Consider the following 23,136-nt stretch of genomic DNA (forward strand, 5'->3'; position numbering starts at 1 on the left):
TCTACAAATTAGGTTGTGTCTTAAGTCAATTTCTTTTGAGATATAAAAGACAGAAACAAGCAGAGAAACAGAAGGGCCTCATACCACCAAGAAACAAGAGCCAAGAGAATAGTGTACCCTTTGGACCCAGGGTTCTTGGGCTGAGAAGCTCCTCGACTAGGAAAGATTGATGACAAGGACCTTGCCACAGAGCTGACAGAGAGAGAAAGCCTTCTCCTGGAGCTGGCATCCTGAATTCGGACATGTAGCCTACTAAACTGTGAGAAATAAACTTCTATTTGTTGAAGCCATCCACCTGTGGTATTTCTATTATAGCAGCACTAGATAACTAAGACAGGTTCTGGAAAGGGAGTTTCCCTGGGGTGTGGCCTGCACCACCTTTTATCTTATAAGAGATAAAAGGATAGGGATGCAAGCAGAGACTAGGGGACCTCATACCTACCACCAAGAAAGCAGTGCCAGAAGCAGAGTGCTTCCTTTAGACTTGAGGTTCCTGGGCAGAGAAGCTCCTAGTCAGAGGGAAGATTGATGACAAGGACCTCCCTCCAGAGCTGACAGAGAAAGCCTTCCCCTGGAGCTGATGCCCTAAATTTGGACTTGTAGCCTACTAGACTGTGAGAAGATAAATTTCTCTTTGTTAAAGCCATCCACTTGTGGCATTTCTGTTATAGCAGCACTAGATGACTAAGACAGGTTCTAAACGAATATTTATAATAACTAAATTAATATTGCTAGTACGTACCACTTAGTGCCTACTTAGTAAGTGTCTGGCAGTATGCAAAACACTTCTAATGAATTATCTCATTTTATCTTTACAATAACCCCATGGGGTAGCTACTGTTACAATTGCCCATTTTACACAGGAAAAAACAGAGGTTAAGTAATCTGCCTGAGATCACACAGCTAAGTACATAGTAGAGCTGTGTGTCTGGGCCCTTACCCATTGTGCTAAACAATCTCCCTATTATGCCTTTTACCTACTTCTACCTTCAGTTCCAAACTGATCATTATTTATAACCACAGCTTCTATTTTATAGTAGCAACTGTCTCAATTATGTTATTGTTGTTAGGTGCCGTTAAGTTGGTTCCAACTCACAGCCACCCTATATCCATAAGAATGAAACACTGCCCAGCCCTGCGCCATCCTCACAATTGTTGCTATGTTTGAGCCCATTGTTGCAGCCACTGTTTCATTCCATCTCCTTGAGGATCTTCCTCTTTTTTACTGACCCTCTACTTTACCAAGCATGATGTCGTTCTCCAGGGCCTGGTCCCTCCTGATAACAAGTCCAAAGTACGTGAGACAAAGTTTCACCATCCTCACTTCCAAGGCACCCTGGCAGTACTTCTTACGAGATAGACTTGTTCGTACTTCTGGCAGTCCATGGTATATTCAGTATTTTTCATCAACACCATGATTCAAAAGCATCAGTTCTTCTTTGGTCTTCCTTATTCATTGTCCAACTGTTGCATGCATATGAGGCGATTGAAAATACCATGGCTTGGGTCAGGCACACCTTAGTCCTCCAAGTGGCATCTTTGCTTTTCAACACTTTAAAGAGGTCTTTTGCAGCAGATTTGCCCAGTGCAATACATCGTTTGATTTCTTGACTGCTGCTTCCATGGGCGTTGATTGTGGATCCAAGTAAAATGACATCCTAGACAACTTCAGTATTTTCTTTGTTTATCATGATGTTGCTTATTGGTCCAGTTGTGAGGATTTTTGTTTTCTTTATGTTGAGGTGTAATTCATACTAAAGGCTGTAGTCTTTGATCTTCATCAGTAAATGCTTCAAGTCCTCTTTGCTTTCAGTAAGCAAGGCTGTGTCCTCTGCATATCGCAGGTTGTTAATGAGTCTTCCGCCAATCCTGATGCTGCATTCATCTTCATACAGTCCAGCTTCTCAGATTATTTGCTCAGCATACAGATTAAATAGGTATGGTGAAAGAATACAACCCTGACACGCACCTTTCCTGATTTAAATCACGCACTGTCCTCTTGTTCTGTTCAAACAGCTGCCTCTTGGTCTCATTTATGAGTTATCATTTAAACTACTAAGGTATTAGTTTACATTTTAAAAATATTGTACATTAATATTATCATGAAAGATGATCATCCTATGTTAAGTTTTTTAAAAAAAGCTTACAAAATTATATTATTACCCTTGTAAGTCAATGAGAAAGAGTCACACAAAAAAGTAATAAAAAGACTTGGCCAACACACCACGAAAGAAAAAAATAAAATTGGCCCATGAACATATGAAAAGGGTGGCGAACTTGATCAGTTATCAGGAAAATGCAAGTAAAACCACAGTGAAGTGTACACTTATCAGAATGGCAGAAACTTAGAAATCTAACTTTCCTACTTGTTGATGAGTGTCAACCCTGCTCACTACACCAAATTGTCAAGCCAAGATCCAAGGTTGCCAAGAAAGACATGACTCACACAAAGACATTGGGTGGAACACCACTTTAATCACATAAGGAAGAGGCAGAGCAAGGTCAGTTTCAGTCGTGGGTGTCAGCCCCCCATGGCCAGGGGGTCTCACCCTCAGCAGCCGAAACATGTTTGCACACACTTCTCTTGTGCTACAGAAGAGTGATCTCGTTCCTTCCCTGCTGGGAACAGTATAGAAATAGGGTTGGCCAGCTGCCATAGACATGAACACATAAGCAATAAGCTGACTGTGCGCTCAGAACAAGGAAAGTATTTCCCTGATGAAGAATAAGATAAAAACAAACAAAGGGAGGCTCAGTTCCCAGACTCTATTATCAGGGAATGTTCTGAGCCCGAGGACTCTGATTGGGCCATCCAGGTGGGGGTCAGAAGGCCATGTGATGGGTTGCTTTCCCACTTTCCCAACAATGAAGATGTAGTACGTGAGGAGCCCTCATGCACCGCTGGTGGGAAATGGGGAAATGGGCACAGCCACTTTGGAAAATAGCGTGGGGTGGCATTATCCAGTAAAGCTGAAGACACACATGTGCCATAACTTAAGGATTCCATGGGTGCTCCAGGAGACATGTGCAGGTATGTTCAGAGGGGCATTGTTCATAATTGCTAAAAACTGAAGGTGCAAAAAACTCAAATTTCCATCAATGGTAGAATAGATGAATTCATTGTGATACATGCATGTGACGGATCGCTATTTGGCCCTGACAGTGAACGAGGGCTCCATGTTGCAATGGAGGATGAACGTTACAAATGCAATGTGTAGTAAAAATTACAAGACAACAAAATACACACAGCGTGATTCCATTGTTACAAGGTTTATAAACAGACTTAAGGGTATTGTTTAAAGGCACCCGTGGAGTGGTAGATGAAGAAAAGCTAGAAACGATGATTAAGAAGTCATGACACTGGTTTCCTGTCATGGGAAAGGAGGTGGGGGTGACGTGGCAAGCTTCTGGGGTGCCAGTAATGTTCGGTGTCCTAGTTCTTGACCTGAGTAGCAATTGGATGGATGTTCGCTTCATAATTATGCATTGAACTGTACAAGTTAGTGTTAAGTATTATATTTCACAATAAAGTGTTCAAAAACTGAATTCTAGTATATTATTAAGAAAAAAAGACATAAATGTACATAAGATGGTCTGAAAACATGCATTTCGGTGGGCTTATAGTGGTTAACTCTGGGTGACATCATAGTGAAAACGAAAAAAGTGTATTTTCTCGTTTTTCTACAATGAATAGGTATCCTTTTATTTAAAAAAGAGGAAATAGTTTATTTAAGTATTCATGTACATTTGATGGCTGCGTCTTGATTAGTCATCTTAGCCTGATAATTTAAACCATAAGCAATAGCAGCCAAAAACAGTTTAACTTCATTAGTCATCACTAACTGGATCAATAAGCAATATCATCATAGAGGAAAGATTGTTGTTGTCAGGGATTTCATTTTACTTAGATCCGCAATCAACACCCATGGAAGCAGCAGTCAAGAAATCGAACGACGGATTGCACTGGGCAAATCTGCTGCAAAAGACGTCTTTAAAGTGTTAAAAAGCAAAGATGTCACTTTGAGAACTAAGGTGCACCTGATCCAAGTCATGGTATTTTCAGGGGCCTCATATGCATGTGAAAACTGGACAGTGAATAAGGAAGATGGAAGAAGAATTGATGCCTTTGAATTTTTGTGTTGGCAAAGAATACTGAATATACCATGGACTGCCAGAAGAACAAACATATCTGTCTTGGAAGAAATATAGCTAGAACACTCCTTAAAAGCGAGGATGGTGAGGCTTGGTCTCAAGTACTTTGGACATGTTATCAGGAGGAACCAGTCCCTGGAGAAGGATATCATGCTTGGCAAAGTATAGGGTCAGTGAAAAAGAGGAAGACCCTCAACAAGATGGATCGACACAGTGGTCACAACAATGGGCTCAGACATAGCGTCAATTGTGAGGATGGCACGGGACCAGGCAGTGTTCCGTTCTGTTGTCCATAGGGTGGCTATGAGTTGGAAGCAACTCGACAGCACCCAGCAACAACAACAGTCATGACTGGCATCCTCACAGTTTCCCATTTATAAAGAAAAAAAAAACTAGTACATTCAATATTTAATTTAACAGTGTTCTTATTTAGCCTTAAATTAGATTTTCAGGGGAGCCGGATATGTTGGAGGGAAACAGAGTGAAATATTTGTGTTAGTGAAGTTGGAGGGCATAGAGGGCTAGAGAAAATGTAGGCTGGACTCAAGAAACAAACCCCCAGCCTCGTCCCTTGCCCTGCTGTCCGTGAACATGTCATCCCTTTCACACCTTGTACCTTTGCAAGTGAGGCAGTGCTGGTTCAGTGGTAGAATTCTCGCCTTCCATGCGGGAGACCAGGGTTCGATTCCCAGCCAATGCACCTCTTGCACAGCCGCCACCCATCTGTCAGTGGGTGCTTGAGTGTTGCTGTGATGCTGAACAGGTTCCAGCAGAGCGTCCAGACTAAGACATACTAGGAAGAAAGGCCTGGCGATCTACCTTTGAAAATCAGCTGGTGAAAACCGTATAGGTCGCAACGATTATGGGGATGGCACAGGACCGGGCAGTGCTTTGTTTCGTTCTGCATGGGGTCACCATGGGTCAGGGGCTAACTCAGCAGCAGCTAACGACAGTCAACCTTGCACATGATCCTCTCCGTTTATTGCTCTGACCTTCTTAGCGATTTTTCTTTATACTGCATGTCTCAGCTCAAACATCGTCTTCTCAGTGAAGCCTTACCTGGCTCCTCCTCCAGGCTCCCGGCAAGAATTCTTATCCAGACCTCCATGCTGGCACTTGCATTATCTTGTCATTATTTATTTACGTGTCCCACTAGCTGGTCAATTTCCGGAGAATTGGCTGTTTTCACCTTGGAATCTCCAGCCACTAAAAGCAAATGAAGTACAATGTAGCCACCTGGTAGATGCATATTGAATGAATGAGTGAATGAATGGATGAATAAGGGAATGCTTACGATCTGTCAAGGAAAGAGTAGCTGAGAAAATAAAAAGGGCTGATGCAGCATTTGAAGTAAAACTACAGGGTGCTTGTGTGAGGGTACCTATTTTGTACCGTGTTGTTATGGCAGGAACTTTAGACACTGATTTTCTAAATAGACTGTGTTAGGGATTGCCTTAGTCATCTAATGCTGCTGTAACAGAAATACCACAAGTGGGTGGCTTTAACAAACAGAAAGTTATTTTCTCACAGTTTAGGAGGCTAGAAGTCCGATTTCAGGGAACCAGCTCTAAGGGAAGACTTTCTCTCTCTGCCAGCTTTGGGGGAAGGTCCTTGTCTCATCTCAAGTTCTGTTTCTTGGTTCCTTGGTGATCTTCATGTGGCTTGGCATCCATCTTCCCTCATCTCTGTTTGCTTGTGCTTAATCTGCTTTTATATCTCAAAAGAGAGAGACTTTAAGACATACTCTACACTAATACTGCGTCATTAACATCATAAAGAAAAGCCATTCCCAAATGGGGTTGTTATAACCACAGATATAAAAAATAAAACAAAACAAACCTGTTGCCATTGAGCTGATTCCAACGGATAGGGACCCTGTTAGACAGAGTAGAACTGCCCCATAGGGTTTCCAAGGAGTGGCTGGTGAATTCGAACTGTCTACCTTTTGGTTAACAGCAAAGCTCTTAACCACTGTGCCACCAGGGCTCCAAACCACAGGCATAAGGTTTAGTATTTACAACACATATTTTTAGGGGACACAATTCATTTCATTACAGGGATTTTTTATTTACATGGGAGAGAGAAGTTAGTTCTAGAAAGCACAATGTTATTGTGCTCTTGAATTAATGTGAAAGTAAATTATGGGGCAGACTGAGACAATTAATCCAGACCATTTCTTTCTTTTTGGATTATTTAAGTAAAACAACCACAGTGAATAACACCCAGCTATCTATTCGTGTAGTTCAGAGTAGTTTTTCTGTCACTACTCAGGTACTGTATTCACATGTTCTTAGTATCTAATAGATCAGACAGTGTCTTGATCCCCAGGAGAACTGGATTGCTCTCTTCCTCAAATGCATCAAATTCAGAGTTTTACTCATTTTGCTTCAAACAGTGTACACAATGAGTTCTTATTACTCGCTTAGAACATGCGTGTTTATTACGTGGGGGGAGAGAGTTACCGGAGAAGAAACGAGAAGAAGAAAAGGTTTCAGAATGTCAGGAGTTCACCTATCTCAAGGTCGATCTCCTTTGCCACAGAGGAAGAACATAGTAAAGGTAACTAACTCACTTGTTTACAAGTATTCACTGAGTCTGCAGTCAATAGTGGGTAATTCTCATGGAGTGTATTGTCTAATGGGGATAAAGGAGCACTGGTGGTACAACAAACGGTTAAGTGCTTGGCTGCTAACTGAAAGGTCAGTGGTTCTAACCCACTAGCCACTCCACAAGAGAAAGACCCGGTGATCTGCTTCGATAAAGATTAAACCAAACCAAACCCATTGCCATTGAGTCAATTCCTATCCAGGTGCACTGGTTAAGCACTCGGCTGCTAACCAAAAGGTCAGTGGTTCAAACCCACCAGATACTCCATGGGAGAAAGATGCGGGTGTTTGCTTCCGTAAAGATGACAGCTTTGGAAACCCTATGGGGCAGTTCTGTAGGGTTGTTCTGAATATGGGTCCATAAAGATTGTAGCCTAGAAAACCCTATGGAGCAGTTCTACTCTGTCACATGGGGTCGCTATGAGTCGAAGTCAATTGATGGCACCTAACAACAACATTACAGGTCTAATTTTTGCAGATCTCTATCTGAGCATGTATCACATTGTATAGTAGTGACTTCAGGATCTGCTTTCTCTCAGACAATAATCTCATGAGGACACAGACCTCCCCTTACTCGCCTTTATATTTCCAGCTACAATGTCTACCCGAGAGCAGGTACATGACATAAATGGTTGTCGAAACGAAATGAACCTTAAATAGGTTATAACCCAGCCTTTTCTCAAGCATAGCCCAATATTCACATTGTTCTCCTCATTAACTCTGTTCTCCAAAATATCACATATTTCTTTTAATGATTAAAAAAAAAATTACTTTTGTAACAATAAACTGTTTTCCTTTTCTTCTTGTCCCTGCAACTCTTGGAATTCACTCTCTCTCTCTCTCTCTCATCCAGGTTTCTCTTTTATTTGATAGATTCTTATCTGGATAATGTTCCCTTTTTGTCATTCTGTTCAAGCCCTATAAATCTTCCTTTGAAATGTTCCCCCATTCAATTTGTCTTATAAACGACATCAGACTCCCCGTTTCCTGATTACATTATTCATTTTGTTCTGTTCACTCCTTCCCATTATTCTGGAAGGATCATAATGACTTGCATTGTTGCTGCGTTTTCATTTCATTCTTTTCCTTGCTCCTCTCCATCTTTCTTCCGTGGGCTTGTCGAGTTCCTTGTCTGGGGACGGCTCTGCAGGGTGGTGTGAGGGATTGGCCCATTACCTGTGCTTTCACAGGCTTACGGAGCAAAAACGTTAGTTCGAGGATAAAGCTTATTTCTTTTTTTTTTCCTTATCTTTTCTTACTTATACTGAGATTTGCTTGCAGGATTTTGCAGCCTATTATATTGAGGTTAAGAACTTTTAAAAATCCCTTTGGATTTTTTTTTTTTTTTACCTGCTTATTCCTCTTTATGAAAAAGTATATAGCCTTCTTCTAACCGTTATTTGAAATCTTTTTTTCATTTTGATGTGTTTAGTGAGCATTGTGAATTAACCATTGTCATTTGTCTTTTTTTTTTTTTTTTAAGATGACAGCTTCGTCCTCAGAGCTAGCCCATCATTCTTTATCGGGCAGCCGTGGGGCCAGACCTGCACAGTGACCTATCTTTTGTTCTCATGGCTCTGGTGCAAGTGGTCTTTGCCTTGTTGTTAGTTTCCGTCCAGTTGGCTCTGACTCATGGCAACCCCGTGTACAACAGAACGAAATGTTGCCTGGTCCTGTGCCACCTTCACAATCGTTGGTGTACTTGAGTTCTTTGCTGCGGCCACTGTGTGTTTCGCGTGCCTTCTAACCTAGGGGCTCATCTTCCAGCACTATATCGGACAATATTCTGTTGTGATCCATAAGGTTCTCATTGGCTGATTTTCAGAAGTGGATCGCCAGGCCTTTCTTCCTAGTCTATCTCAGTCTGGTCTTTGCCTTAAGCATCCATAATGGTCAGATGGTAGGTCATTTTTATGATGTCCAGCTCAAGAATAAAATGTAAAAGGGGGCTTCCGCTGGCTGTTGTCAAACCCACTCATATCATCGTGGAAGGCCCTTGCCCTTGTGAGAAACTGGGCTTTTACACTTTTCTGTCCTGAGGAATGTTTATGGATTGCCAGGCAGCACCTTTCACCTCAGGTCTTGGGATGATCTTTGCTGCCTTTTTTATGTTGGGACATTTTAGCACAATTTGGGTATGTAGCAATGGTCTGAAACTGGGTGAATATCATGAGTGACCATGTTGGAATTAAACTCTGTGGACTTCTCTGAGATCCGAGTGAGGCTGACACTCCCACCCCATCCCGCCACCTCCTCCCATCCCAGAAGCTCCAGTGGTGAGGCTCTGCGTGTTGTGTGTATATATTCTTGCATAGAGCTCTGCATCTCTGTGTACATGAAGTGCAGAAGGAGTCGTTTTGAGCAGTAAATAATCCCCCGAGAGAAAAACTTGTGTATTTTTTAATTAAGGAGGTATTTTCTTTGGCTGGCATTGTATTTTTTAGTTCTTGTTTGGTTGCAAGTTATAGGAACTCAGTTCAGACTGCCTTAGGCAAAAAAGAAAAAGAGGAAGGGGCAGAGGAATATTTGGCTCATGTAACTGAGAAGTCCAGGTGGTGATGCTTGCTTCAGGTCAGGCTGTGTCCAGGTATGTAGACAGTCACTATGAATTGGTTTCCACCTTTTGGCCCTCCTTCCTTCTCTATTGGCTGCTTCCCCAAGGGGGACGGGGATGGCCAGCAGCAGCTCCAGGCTTATGTCCTGCCAGCTTAGGCATCCTGCAGAAGGAGCACTCTTTCAGGAATTCCAGCAAAATTCCCAAGGTAGGGCTCTCATTGTCCCAACCGGAATCTTGTTTCTTTCTCACACCAGCATGGAATGCAACATGGAATGCTGCAGAGCTGTGATTGGGTAGGCCTAGGTCACATGCCTACCTCCAGATCCAGGAATGTCAGCCCACCAACCACATGGACCAAGTAGAGGGAGGGGCTGGTTCCCACGGGTCAGCATGGGTGCAGTTGAAAGAAGCTGGTCAGGCCAGCCAACAAACATCTGTTAGAGGCATACAGTCTGCACTATGGAAATTTATGCGTTCGAACTGTGGTGCTGACAAAGAATATTAAATATATCGTTGACTGCCAGAAGAATGAATAAATCGGCCTTAGAAGAAATATAACCAGAATGTTCCTTAGAAGTAAGGATGGCAAGACTTTGGCTTGCTTGCTTTGAACATGTCTTCAGAGAAGACCAATCAGTACTGAAGGCCACCAAGTTAGGTAAAGTGGAGGGTCGGTGAAAGTGAGGGAAACCCTCCATGAGACGGATTGACACAACAGTCGTAACAATGGACTGGAGCATGCCAACGGTCAAGAAGATGACGCACGACCGGGCAGCGTTTCATTCTGTTGTACATGGGGCCACCGTGAGTTAGAGCCAACTCGACCACAGCTAATAATAACAGCAAGGGGAAAGAAAACAGAAAACCAGGTAGGATCTGAGGAAAGATTTCCTCCTGAGGAAAGGATTCAGGAAATTAAGAAAAGCTTCATAAGTGTCAGGGACTCAGAGGACTGGTATAGACCAAGCGATTAGTGCCTTTTTGATGAGCCAAAGGAGTTTCCTCATTTATTCCTTCAGTTGGACGAGGGAGGTCATGGCGGCTTAGACTCTGCAGAAGTGGCAGAGGTGATGGGGGTGGTCAGATGTGGGGGTTATTCTGAGAGGAGAGCTGGCAAGTTTTGCTGATAGACTGAAGGTGAGAGGGGAAATGAAATAAATAAAGGTGGCTTCTGGATTTTTTGGCCTAGGCACAGTGAGTGAATGATGATTTATTGGAAATGCAAAAGGCTGAGGGCGAGTTAACTAAATGCCCTAAAGTATATTGAGCATAGGATAAAAAGGAATAGGAGGAAGAAGACAAACAAGAATTCCGGTCTTGGAGGAGTGAATCAGCAAGACTGCTCAAAGGAAGTAAAACAGAGGAGATGATGATAAGTGTGAGGGTGAGGGCGTCCCTGGGTGGCACAACCAGTTAACGTGCTCAGCTGCTGAAGAAAGGCCAGGCAATCTCCTTCTGAAAAATCAACCATTGAAAACCCTGTGAGGCGCAGTTCTACTCTGACACACAGGGGGTTACCACAAGTTGGAATTGGCTAATGACAACTGGCTTGGTTTTGTTTTGTTTTTGTTTTAATGTGGCTGGAAGAGCAGGAAGGCAGTGGACAAGGATGGAAAGTGGGTGAGCTAGGTCTGATAGAGTGGGGTAAGTGGTAGCAAAATCAGGCCAAAGGGGAAGCACAAGAGAGAGGGAGGTTGAATCTAAATTGCTGCCTCCCTCTCCAAATCCCGAGAAAGGTCCTTTCTCCCAGTGCTATCTGCACACGCATGCACATATACTTGCATGCACACATATGTGTAAATAGTACATAATAGTGTTTTTTAAAAGCTGTAGAAGGAAATGGAGCCCTGGTGGCATAGTGGTTAAGAGCTCAGGCTGCTACCCAACAGATTGGCGGTTCGAATCCACCAGCTGCTCCTTGGAAACCCTATGGGGCAGTTCTACTCTGTCCTATAGGGTCACTATGAGTTGGAATTGACGTGACCGCAACAGATAGAGGGAAGCATTGACATATTTGAGCATATTAAAGTTTAAAACTACAGTATAATGAAGGATACTGTAAATAAGTTGAAAAGTAAGTAAGAGACTGGAAAATATAACTTATATAACAAATAAATGTCTGGAATATACGAAGAGCTCTTACATTAAGAAGAAAATGGGAAAGAGTTTAATTAAGCAATTCACAAAGAAATGCACGTGATCCTTATGAAAATACTCTCAGTGTCTGGCAAAACTTTAAATGATTGAGACTTCAGGGTTGGCAGGGTGTGGGGCATGGAGAAAGAGTTGCTCTCTACACTGTTGGTTGGGAGTGTAAATTAGTGGAAGCTTTGGAGGACAATTTGTGTCTAGCAATGTTCTGGGGCAGTGGTGGATCCATGGTAGAATTCTCTCCTTCCATGCGGGACACCCGGGTTCAATTACTGGCCAGTGCACCTCAAGTACAATCACCACCCATCTGTCATTGGAAGCTTGTGTGTTGCTATGATGCTAAACACGTTTCAGCAAAGTTTCCAGAGTAAGACAGACTAGCAAGAAAGGCCTGGTGACCTACTTCCAAAAATCAGCCAGTGAAAACACTATGGATCACAGTGATTCCATCTACAACTTATCATGGGAATGGCACAGCACCAGGCAGGATTTCATTCCATTGTGCATGGGGTGGCCATGAGTCAGGGGCCAACTTGACAACAGCTAACAACAGCAATATTCAAAGTGAATATACTCTTACTCCAGCAAAACTAATTCTGTGCATCTGTTGTCTCAAGATACTGGTACATGTGTAGAAAGGAACAAGTAGAAGAAGAATGTTTATTGTAACACATTTAGCTATTTTAACAGCTAGAACTTGGAAGCAATATGAATGTTCATTAGTAGGAGGATGGTTAAATGCATTATGGTACGTCTTTGCCCATTAATATGGTGTAGCATTTTTAAAAGATCAATAAATAGATATGAAAAACATCTCAAAAAAACAAACAACAACCAAAAAAAAAAAAAAAGGTGGTTAAGTAAAAAGAAATTGCAGAGTTTGATTAATTTATTTAACTAATTAGCTATATTTGTATATAAGGAGCCCTGGTGGCTCAGTAGTAAAGCACTTGGCTGCTAACCAAAAGGTTGCTGGTTTGAACTCGCCAGCCACTCGTCGGAAGAAAGATGTGACAGTCTGCTTCTGTAAAGATTACAACCTAGGAAACCTTATGGGGCAATTCTACTCTGTCACACTGGGTCACTATGTGTCGGAATCAACTCAATAACACCCAGCAATAACAACATATATTTATAAATACATAGAGAAAGATCTGGAAGAATGAAGACCGAATTGTTAGCAGCAGTTACCTCTGGAACGAAGAGTGAGGTGGCAGGGTTGGGGGAAGTGGGGCATTCATGTTCTGCATCTACTTGAACAACCACCAAGCTTTATTTCTGAAGTGACAGAACAGTACGCTGGAGTGTAAGCAGGTCTAAAATTTAAAATAAAAAACAACTATTGCCATGGAGTCAATTTGACTCATAGTGACCCTACAGGACAGAGCAGAACTGCCCCATAGGGTTTCCAAGGAGCGACTGGTGGATTCGAACTGCCGACCTTCTGGTTAGCATCTGAGCTATGTATGTTGTTGCTGTGTGCCATCAAGTTGATTCTGACTCATAGCCACCTCATGTGACAGAACAGGACTTCCCCGTAAAGTTTCCTAGGCTGTAATCTTTACGGGAGCAGATTGCCAGGTCTTTCTCCTGCAGAGCTGCTGAATGGGTTTGAACCACCAGCCTTTCAGTTAGCAGCCAAGTACTCAACCATTGTGCTATCGGGGCTCCTTCTAGGTGCGTGTAGGTCCGTGTTATTTCTCTAGTGTTCCACTGTTCCTTGCCTTTCTGCCTAAGGCAATACGAAGGTGAGAGTCTGTGCCAACCCTACGAAGGAGGAAATAGCACTGCCCTCCACGTGTCCCTGCCTGTGATTTGAGGAGCATCACCACCCATTCTATCACCCACACTCTGGCTATCCCAGGAGCCCTGGTAGTACAACAGCTATGCGCTCAGCAGTTCGGACCCACGGGGTTGCTGTGAGTCAGAACCGACTCGAAGGCACCCGACAACAACAAAACCCAGCTCTCCCGTTCAGCTTCAGCCAGCTCCAACAGCAGGGTCCGGGAAGGCTCAGCTGCAGCCGGGAAAGCTAACAGCTCTCTGGGTCATCTCTGTGGACAGTTGCATGGAAATCAATTAGAGTCAGACTCTGTGCCCTGTGGAGCGGCTTTCAACGAATCTGAAGTCATTAGCGGTTATGTTCAGCTACAGCTTCCTTCCTTCCGAAAGGCCTGTGGTGGCAGTGACCTCCAGGGAGGAAGACCTTTGTTGTCAAGTCGGAGACAGCAGTGTACTTATTCCTCCGGTCACTCAAAACTAAAACTCTTTTGCTGTAGACAAGTGTGTCCTTCCTCAGGTACAGGGGGTGGTGACCATAGCAACAGATCACCCCAATATTATCTTTTTGTCCTGTTTGCCTTTTTTAAGTTGCCCTTGCTTATGTTACTGTGTCCATTTTAGCTAACTTACTTTATTTTCTTTTTATTTCTTCTTTTCTTTTTTAACTGTATACAGGGACAAAGAAAGAAGCACAAAAAGATCAAGATGCTCATAAACCTGCTGTTTCATCTCCTAAGAGGGTCGCAGCTTCAACCACCAAGCTCCATTCACCAGGTATTTAAGCAATGTGAGCTCTGTTATTGGGGGGGAAGACTTGAACTTAGCATTTACTGTATTCAGATGTCATTAACGGAGCAACGCTAGCAGCTAGAATGCATGGTTGTTTCTGTGCTTGACATACATAGGCCGAGGTTTTCTGACTCTAGATTAAATTCACGAATGCTTGGCATAGTTTTACCTTAAAAAAGATGTTAATATGCTGTGTTTAAATGGGAGAATCTTGTTTGTGCTGGAGTTGTTGCTGTTTGGTGCTGTGGACTTGATTTTTGACTAATGGCAGCCTCATGTGTCATGGATTGAATTGTGTCCCCCAAAAAATGTGTGTAGCAACTTGGCTAGGTCATGATTCCCAGGATTGTATGATCGTGTTATCTGATGTGATTTACTTATGTGTTGTAAACTCTATCACTATGATGAGGTTATATGTGATCTCCTCACGTGTTGTAAATTCTATCACTGTGATGAGGTTATGCTGACGTGGTTTACAAAATTAGATAGTGTCTTAATCCAGTCTCTTTTGAGATATAAAAGAGAGAAGTGAGCAGATACACATGGGAACCTCAAACCACCAAGAAAGCAGTGCCAGGAGCAGAGCGCGTCCTTTGGACCTGAGGTTCCTGCGCAGAGAAGCTCCCAGACCAAAGAAAGACTGATGACACGGACCTTCCTCCAGAGCCGACAGGGAAAGCGTTCTCCTGGAGCTGACGCCCTCAATTTGGACTTGTAGCCTACTGGACTGTTAGAGAATCAACTTCTCTTTGTTAAACCCATCCGCTTGTGGTATTTCTGTTGGAGCAGCACGAGATGACTAAGACACCATGTGACAGAGCAGAGCTGTAATAGCAGGAGGCTGTAATCTTTATGGGAGCAGATTTCCAGGTCTTTCACCCGCAGAGCCGATGGTTGGGTTCAAACTGCCGACCTCTTGGTTCGCAGCCAAGCTCTTAACCATTGCATTACCAGGGCTCTTTTGTGTTGGAGTATCTCTGTGCTATTTCAACAGCGTGTAGAAGCAGTTTGTAATTGAAAAATGGACTTTGAATATCTAACATTGAGAGATGTTTTCTAAAAGGATAAAAAAGAAAAACAGTGGATATCAAAGTTTGTTACTTTGTCAATGAGGAAGGCATTTATTCACATTAAGATATGAATAAGGTAAGTAATGTCACTTGGAAGTTGAAAATCCTTTATTATGAATAGCCATATTGTTAAGACTTTAACCCCAACATAGGACAATATGCAAAATAACCTCAAAAGGTTTTCTTCAGGCATAAAAATAGTAGCAACAATAGTGGTTAATGTTTGAGGTCTTACTCTCTGCTAGGCACTGTCCTAAGTTCCTTAAATGTATGAGCTTATTGAATGCCCACAATAACTCTGTGACATGGGTACATGTGAGGAAACTGAGGCACAGATATTTTCATTGATTTTCCCAAAGTCACGGGTCTAAGTATTAGCGCCTTGATTTGAATCCAGCCAATCCGAATCCCAACCCTGCCTTCTTAGCCGCTACACTATGAACCAAGGAGCCCTGGTAGTGCAACGGTTAAGTGCTCAGCTTCGAACCGAAACGTTGACAGTTTGAACCCACCAGCCGCTCCACAGGAGAAAAAACTTGGCAATCTGCTCCCGTAAAGATTACAGCCTAGGAAACCCTATGGGGCAGTTCTACTCTGTCACATGGGGTTGCTATGTTGGAATCAGCTCGACAACACACACACAACAGCACTATGAACCAGAAAGCTTGGAGAATAGACAAATTAGCAAAATTTCTGGTTAATTAAAAATGTCTGGGAAAGAGGCGGAAGCCATGCATGTGAGGGTCAGGAGACAAAGCCTGGTGCCTGAATAGGGTGCGAGGTCAGATCAGAGGACACAGCCTAAATCTGGATCTTCTAAAAGGGTACACCCTTGCTGGATGAAATAGGAAGAAAAAGAAGACACGCCCTGTAGAAGGAGACTTGCCTGTTGCCGACTCTGGCTTTGAGAGAAGGGGAAAAGCATGCCCTTAGGAATTCCTAGGAGCCTGGTGGTGCAGTGGTTAAACGCTTGGCTGCTAATCGAAAGGTCGGGAGTTCAAACCCACCAGTGGCTCTGCAGGAGAAAGATGTAGCAGTCCGCTTCCATAAGGATTTATGCAAACAGTTAACATGCTCTGCCGCTAACGGAAGGTTTGGAGGTTTGAGTCCACCCAGAGGCGCCCTGGAAGAAAGCCCTAGTGATCTACTTCTGAAAAATCAGCCATTGAAAACCCTGTCAAAGTCCACAAGAAACTCAGTACCTGAGCTCCTTGTGTGTACCTGCTGGGTGCCAGTCTGCAAGAAGCAGAGTTCCTTCCTGCTGTGATGCAGATCAAACTCATTAAGTGCTTTTTATTCAACTGCGAAGCTATCAAAGTTGTGTCACATAATTTTGTCCTTCTTGTTTACAGGTGTGAAGGTCACAGGCCTTCCCTGATGTTATAAACACTCAGGTTCCAATGCTGCCCTGTTTGTTTCTGTATCAGTTACGCTTTCTAGCTTGAAAATTAAACCAAGCCTTTCCAGTCATTAGAATTCTCGAGATAGTGGCTGCATGGCTGCAGATGAATTTATTATATTCTCTTCCATTTTCAAGGGCTGCATTCTCCCTGATGCTCAGCCTTTGCATGCAAATTATTTTCATATGCCTTTGTGGTAATGTCAGGTTGCGGGCATTCTCCTGGGGGCCTTAGAGTAGCCAGTTACCACTGGGATCATCGTAGACTCCATCTGCCTTAGGCTAGAGTTATGCAGCCAGGAGGATGGACGAAAAAAAATGGTAACTGGGACAAGGTTTAGACAGGAGGAGGATATTCTAGATTTTGAGTACCCGCCCAAACCTGTGCAACCTGGGAGGGATGTCGGATTCAGCAGTGTGCCGAAGTGGGGGAGAGCCCTGGGTGGGAGTCAGAAGACCTGAACTCCAGACCAGGCTCCGCCAACTTGACAGTGGATTGCCTAAGCACAGGGAGGCCCTTTCTTCTCACTGCGCCTTATTCAAGGAGCCCTGGTGGTGCAAAGGGTTAAGCACTCAGCTACTATCTGAAAGGTTGGTGGTTCGAACCCACCCAGCATCTCTGCAGAATAAAAGACCTGGCCTTCTGCTCCCATAAAGATTACAGCTTAGGAAACCCTATGGGGCAGTTCTACTTTGTCACATGGAGTCACTGTGAGTTGAATCGACTGAGCGGCACCCAACAACAGTGACTACTCCTCTTCATCCACAGAGTAGGCGGATGAATGTTGTCAAATATTTTGGTGCCCCCCCAAAACATATGACATGAAGGGTACATATGAAATCAGCTCTGTCTGTAGGTCATGGCAAGACATTGATCTAGGTATTTCTGCTGATATATTTCACGTAGAAGAGGAGCATTGGGGATAAGATGCATTCACAGTTGACGAGTTTACAAGGGCTAGTCAGTAAAAAACTGGTATTTCTTTTCTTTCAGTCACTGCATTTAAAGATTCTAAAACCATCGATAAGTCCTGTTTTGAAGATCTTTATTGACTAGTATCAGAGTGCCCAGGTGGCACAAATGGTTAAACACTAGGCTGCTAACCAAAAGAATCCATCCAGAGGTGCCTCAGCAGAAAGACCTGGCAATCTGCTTCTGAAAAATCAGTGCAGTTCTACGCTGACACACGTGGGGTCGCCATGAGTCGAAGTCAGCTCGGCAGCAACTGGCTTATTTACTAATTTCAGTTTCCTAGTTCAGCTGTGTGAGAATTAGAAAGATATGGTAGGAGGCTAGAGCTTTGCTTCTCTGTAAAGAGACCACACACTGATAAGTAGGCTCTACCTAGCTGCTGAGTGAAGTCAAAGCCGGCCTGCTTTGAAATTGCTATGAAACTACCCCAAAAGCAATATAACTATCTCAAGGAACAGGGAAGGAGGTGATAAAAAATATTCTAGCACCTGGAGGGGTCCTCTGGGGACATGACATACCCCTTACTTGAAGCATGCATGGTGACCCTTCCAGAGAAGTGTGGGCCTAGCAGGTCAGAAATGAGTCCCACCGTCATGTCTCACCTCAGCGCCACTGTCTGCTCGAGGAACTTGTTGTTCACATGTGATCCCTGCCCACCAGAAGATTTCCATCTGATAGTCTCATGAGCTCTGTCTTACTTATCTAGTGCTGCTATAACAGAAATATCACAAGTGAGTAGCTTTAACAAACAAAGTTATTTTCTCACAGTTTAGGAGGCTAGAAGTCTGAATTCAGGCTGCCAGCTTTAGGGGAAGGCTTTCTCTCACTGTTGGCTCTGGAGGAAGGTCCTTGTCTCTTCTGAGTTTCTGCTTCTGGGCCATCTTCATGTGGCTTGGCATCTCTCTTCCCCGTCTCTGCTCTGCTCGTTTAATCTCTTTTATATCTCAAAAGACACACCCTACACTAATCCTGCCTCACAGTGGCAGTATCACCCTGTCACCCACTGCAATATCTCATAGTGTCACCTCCCCCCCATGGACCTCCTCCCATACCAGACCATACAGAATCCTTAGTAATGTTTTTGTACTAATGTTACTTGTAAATCGTAATTCCCGTCTATCACTGAATGTAATGACAAAATTAAAATTACACCTTTAAATTATAATATCATACGCATAGCCTAAAGGTATTTACATTTACATAGTTTCATGTGGTTAAAGTGAAAATTTGGTAAGAAAATGATAGAATTCAAAGTAAAAATGTTTAAGAACTACATCAAAACTATGTTCATTTTAACGTTAAACTTTACGTTACATGAGATACATTCTTGGATTAGGTTTGCATAATCAATAACAGCCCAATAATGTAGGAGTTGTAGACAAATGCATATGGAAATATATTCATAAATGAAATAATACCATAAAAATAAACAGGAACAAATACATAAGTGTCATGGATTGAATTATGTCCCCCAAAAAAATGTGTGTATCAATTTGGCCGGGCCATGATTACTGGTACTGTGTGGTTTTCCTATATGTTGTAAATCCTGCCTCTGTGATGTTAAGGAGGGAGGATGGGCGGCAGTTGTGTTAGTAAGGCAGGACTCAGTCTACAAGATTGGATTGTATCCTGAGGCAATGTCTTGAGATATAAAAGACAGAAGTGAGCAGAGAGACAGGGGGACCTCATGCCATCAAGAAAGCAGTGCCGGGAGCAGAGCGCATCCTTTGGACCGGGGTCCCTGCGCAGGGAAGCTCCTAGTCCAGGGGAACACTGAAGAGAAGAAGGCCGACAGAGAGAAAAAGCCTTCCCCTGGAGCTGATGCCCTGAATTTGGACTTTTAGCCTACTTTAACTGTGAGGAAATAAATTTCTCTTTGTTAAAACCATCCACTTGTGGTATTTCTGTTATAGCGGTGCTAGGTGACTAAGACAATAAGCATTTTAGCAATTAGTAAACATCTCGACTAAATCAGAAAGTTCCTTTTCTGGCTTTCAAAGAACTTAGGAATTACTTCATTGAAATCAATGCTCTTTGCTAATTTACTTTTTAACGTGTCCACTATTTTTTTAAACCATAATTCAAACTCAAACCCTGAAATTTTCATTGAAGTCAGATATATATTTGCAAGACAGTGATTTTTTAAAGAAAATTAAAAAGGATTAAAATATTTTTAAAAACTGAAATTAAGATTTCAGTTATATTTCTAAACATGTGTCAAACATAGCATTTCCCCCACTTAATGTTTCAAACTGTCAGTTTCTGTATTTAGTTATCGAAGAGTTCTATAATCAATAATTGTTACACATGTAAGTTTATTATTGATTTTAATCACAGAATATGTCATATATATAGCTGTAAACTGCTTAAATGTAGTATTTCTTAGATTATATGAATACTAACAACAAAACGGTCTACATTGAATTACAACATTATTAGTTACAGAATTATTAGTAACTGAGCAGAAGGCTTTTCTGATATTTCTCCTTCTTTTCCTTTAATTACTACTTCATTCTCAAAAAAAGTTATTTATATAGGTTCACTAATACTAATTACCAGAATATTATAGCTAAAATACAATAAAATTTGACAAAATCAGCGACTATAAAAACACCAGCAGCAACAAAAACAGTGCATGTTGTAGCACATGCAGACAAAACCATGCGATTCAAAGCGTCATTGTAATTGAGTAATAATGATAGTCTAACTAGAGTGTATTAGAAGGTTCAAAAAGTAAACCATGGAGTTTTAGCCTTGTAGATATTTGATACATGTAAGCTGGGCTTACAAAAAGTATGTGTTGTTATAACTAACTACAGAGATAGGCTTTGTCTCTCTGTTGGCTCTGTGGGGAGGTCCTTGTCTCTTCTGAGCTTCTGCTCCTGGGCAATCTTCATTTGGGTTGACATCTTCTTTCCCCATCTCTGCTTCCTTGCTTGCTTGTTTAATCTCTTTTAGATCTCAAAAAAGATTGACTCAAGATACACCCTACATCAATCCTGCCTTTTTAACATAACAAAGACAATGCATTCGCAGATGGGTTTATAGCCACAGACACAGAGGTCAAGAGTTACAGCACATATTTGTGGGGGACACAATTCAATCCATAACGTTCCACCCTTTGGCCCCCTAAAATTCATGTCCTTCTCCACATGCAAAACACATCTACCCCATCACCTCATCCCAAAGTCTTCAATCCACTCCAAGTCCAAAATCTGATCATCTGAATCATCTAAATCATATATGGGTGAAACTTTAGGCGTATTCCATCCTGGGGCAAAATTCCTCTTCATCTGGGAACCTTGAAATCTAGACTACAAGTTGTTTGCTTCCAAAGTTCAATGGCAGAGCAGGCACCAGGTAGGCATTTCCATTACAAATGGGAGGAATTGGAGGGAAAGAAGGATAATAGGCATCAAGCGAGTCCAAAACCCAGCAGAACAAATTACATTAGCTCTCAAGGCTTGAAAATAATCTTCTGTTCTCCAAGACCATCTGGGCAACAGTCCCACTCTCCAGATTCTAGGTGTTGGCCATGCCCTCTGGATTCTGGGTGGAGGCCCCTCAGCCCTGGACTTCAGCTCTGCCTTCCAGGCTAACTAGGATGGCAACTCTGCTCTGTTGGCTTTGGGCCGCCCCATTCTCCTAGTCCATCTGAGTGACATCCCCACCACCTCGACCCCAGCAGGCCCCATTCTTCTGCCTCTTGGGCATGGCAGCCCCACTCCCTCAGCTCTGGGCAGCGGCCCCATCCCCCGGCACACCTTAACAGCAGCCCCACACTCCAGAACCAAGTTGGTGAAGATCTGAAGATCTGACTCTTTGAAACCTAGAAGGCTGGGCCCCACCCTTTGAGATCCATGAGACCGTGTCCCCACCCTTTGAAACCTAGAAGGACCTGCTTCCTGTGCTCCTTGCAACAGTTCTGCTGTTCCAGGGATACTCCTTTTCTTTTCTTGGAGGACAACAGATGTAATTCCTTTGGCCTGTTTCCTGCCTGTAGAATTCCAAAAGGCAGACAACTTTCCTTCCTTTTATTCTTTCTCTCTCCCCTTCAGTCTAAGCTAATGGGTTTTCTGCTGTGGTGGTTAATTAGATCCATCAGTCACAGGCTTAATCTCTTTAAGAAAATATTGTGTAGCCACATACCTGGTGAACATTCCAGGACATGTGTCCTTAGTTTGTACAACAAAATTTTCCAGATCTTTAAGTTCTGTTTTCATTTTGCACAGTTCATTCTCTTCCCTTTTGCATTTTACTATAAGTGGCAAGTTCATCATTTACAAAATTCTACCTTCCACCAAACATTTGAACATAATTCAGACGAGTTCTTTGCCACTGCATAAAAAGTATCGCTCTTCCTCCACTGTCCAATCACGTGTTCATCATTTTCTGTTAAAACCTCACCAGGAGCACGTTTAACATCCACATTTCTAGCAACATTCTATTGATGGTGCCGTATGTATTCCCTAAGACAATAGAGACTTTCTCTGTAGCCCTCCTCACTTCCTTCTGAGCCTTCACTAGAATTGCCTTTGACGTTCATAATTCTACAAACCATCCTTTCAAGGCAGTCTAGGTTTTTACTATTAGACATCTTAAAATTCTTCCAGCTTCCACCCATTACCCGATTCCAAAACCACTTCCACATTTTAGGTATTTGTTACAGCAGCACCCCCACTTCCCGGTACCAAATTCTGTTTTAGTTATCTAGTGCTACTATAACAGAAATACCACGAGTGGGTGGCTTTAACAAATCGAAATTTATTTTCTCATAGTTTAGGAGGCTAGAAGTCTGAATTCAAGGTGCCAGCTCTAGGGGAAGGATTTCTTTCTCTGTCGACTCTGGAGGAAGGTCCTTGTCTGTTTGAGCTTTTGCTCCTGGGAGATCTTCATGTGGCTTGGTGTGTCTCTTCCCCCATCTCTGCTCTGCTTACTTAATCTTTTTATATCTCAAAAGAGATTGACTCAAGATACACCCTACATTCATCCTGCTTTATTAACATAATAAAGACAACCCATTCCCAAATGAGATTATAACCACAAGCATAGAGGTTAGAATTTACAAGACATATTTTTAAGGGACATAATTCAATCCATAACAAGTCCCTTCCCTCCTAAGCAGATTTCCATTTTAGCTTCATTATATGCAGGCTTTCTAGAGAAGAAACCAAAAACAAGAAAAATGTCCCTTTATTTTTTTTTCAAGCAGCCTCAACAGCTGCTTTTTTTTCTTAACTCGATAAAAATATATATAACACAACTTTTGCCAAGTCAACATTCTTCAGGTGTGTAGCTTCAAAAAACCCATTGCCATCGTGTCGATTCTGACTCACAGCAACCTTATAGGACAGAAAAGAACTGCCCCATAGGCTCTCCAAGGCTGTAAATTTTACAGAAGCAGACTGCTACATCTTTCTCCCATGAGCAGCTGGTGGGTTTCAGCTGCCGACCTTTCAGTTAGCAGCTGAGTGCTTAACCACTGTGCTACCAAGGCTCCTTCTGTATAGCTTACTAATATCAATTACATTAATCTGTTGTGCAACAGTTACCCTTAATTGATGCCAAAATTCTCATCACCGTAAACAGAAACTTACAATGGCTCCTCTTCTTCCTCTCCTTCCTGCCCCTGGTAACCACTAATAAACTTTGATCTG

General features: G+C 42.6%; 1 protein-coding gene across 1 annotated transcript in view; it reads left to right on the forward strand.

The window, feature by feature from the left end:
• Window positions 1-23,136, forward strand: part of MTUS2 (microtubule associated scaffold protein 2) — a 503,981-nt gene that overhangs the window by 319,022 nt on the left and 161,823 nt on the right. The window contains exon 5 of the mRNA XM_004384151.3: window positions 13,924-14,022. Coding sequence (XP_004384208.3) covers window positions 13,924-14,022 — 99 coding nt within the window. The remainder of the gene's footprint in view (window positions 1-13,923; window positions 14,023-23,136) is intronic.

This window comes from Trichechus manatus, unplaced genomic scaffold (genome assembly GCF_000243295.1).
Source record: "Trichechus manatus latirostris isolate Lorelei unplaced genomic scaffold, TriManLat1.0 scaffold00118, whole genome shotgun sequence".
NCBI lineage: Eukaryota > Metazoa > Chordata > Mammalia > Sirenia > Trichechidae > Trichechus > Trichechus manatus.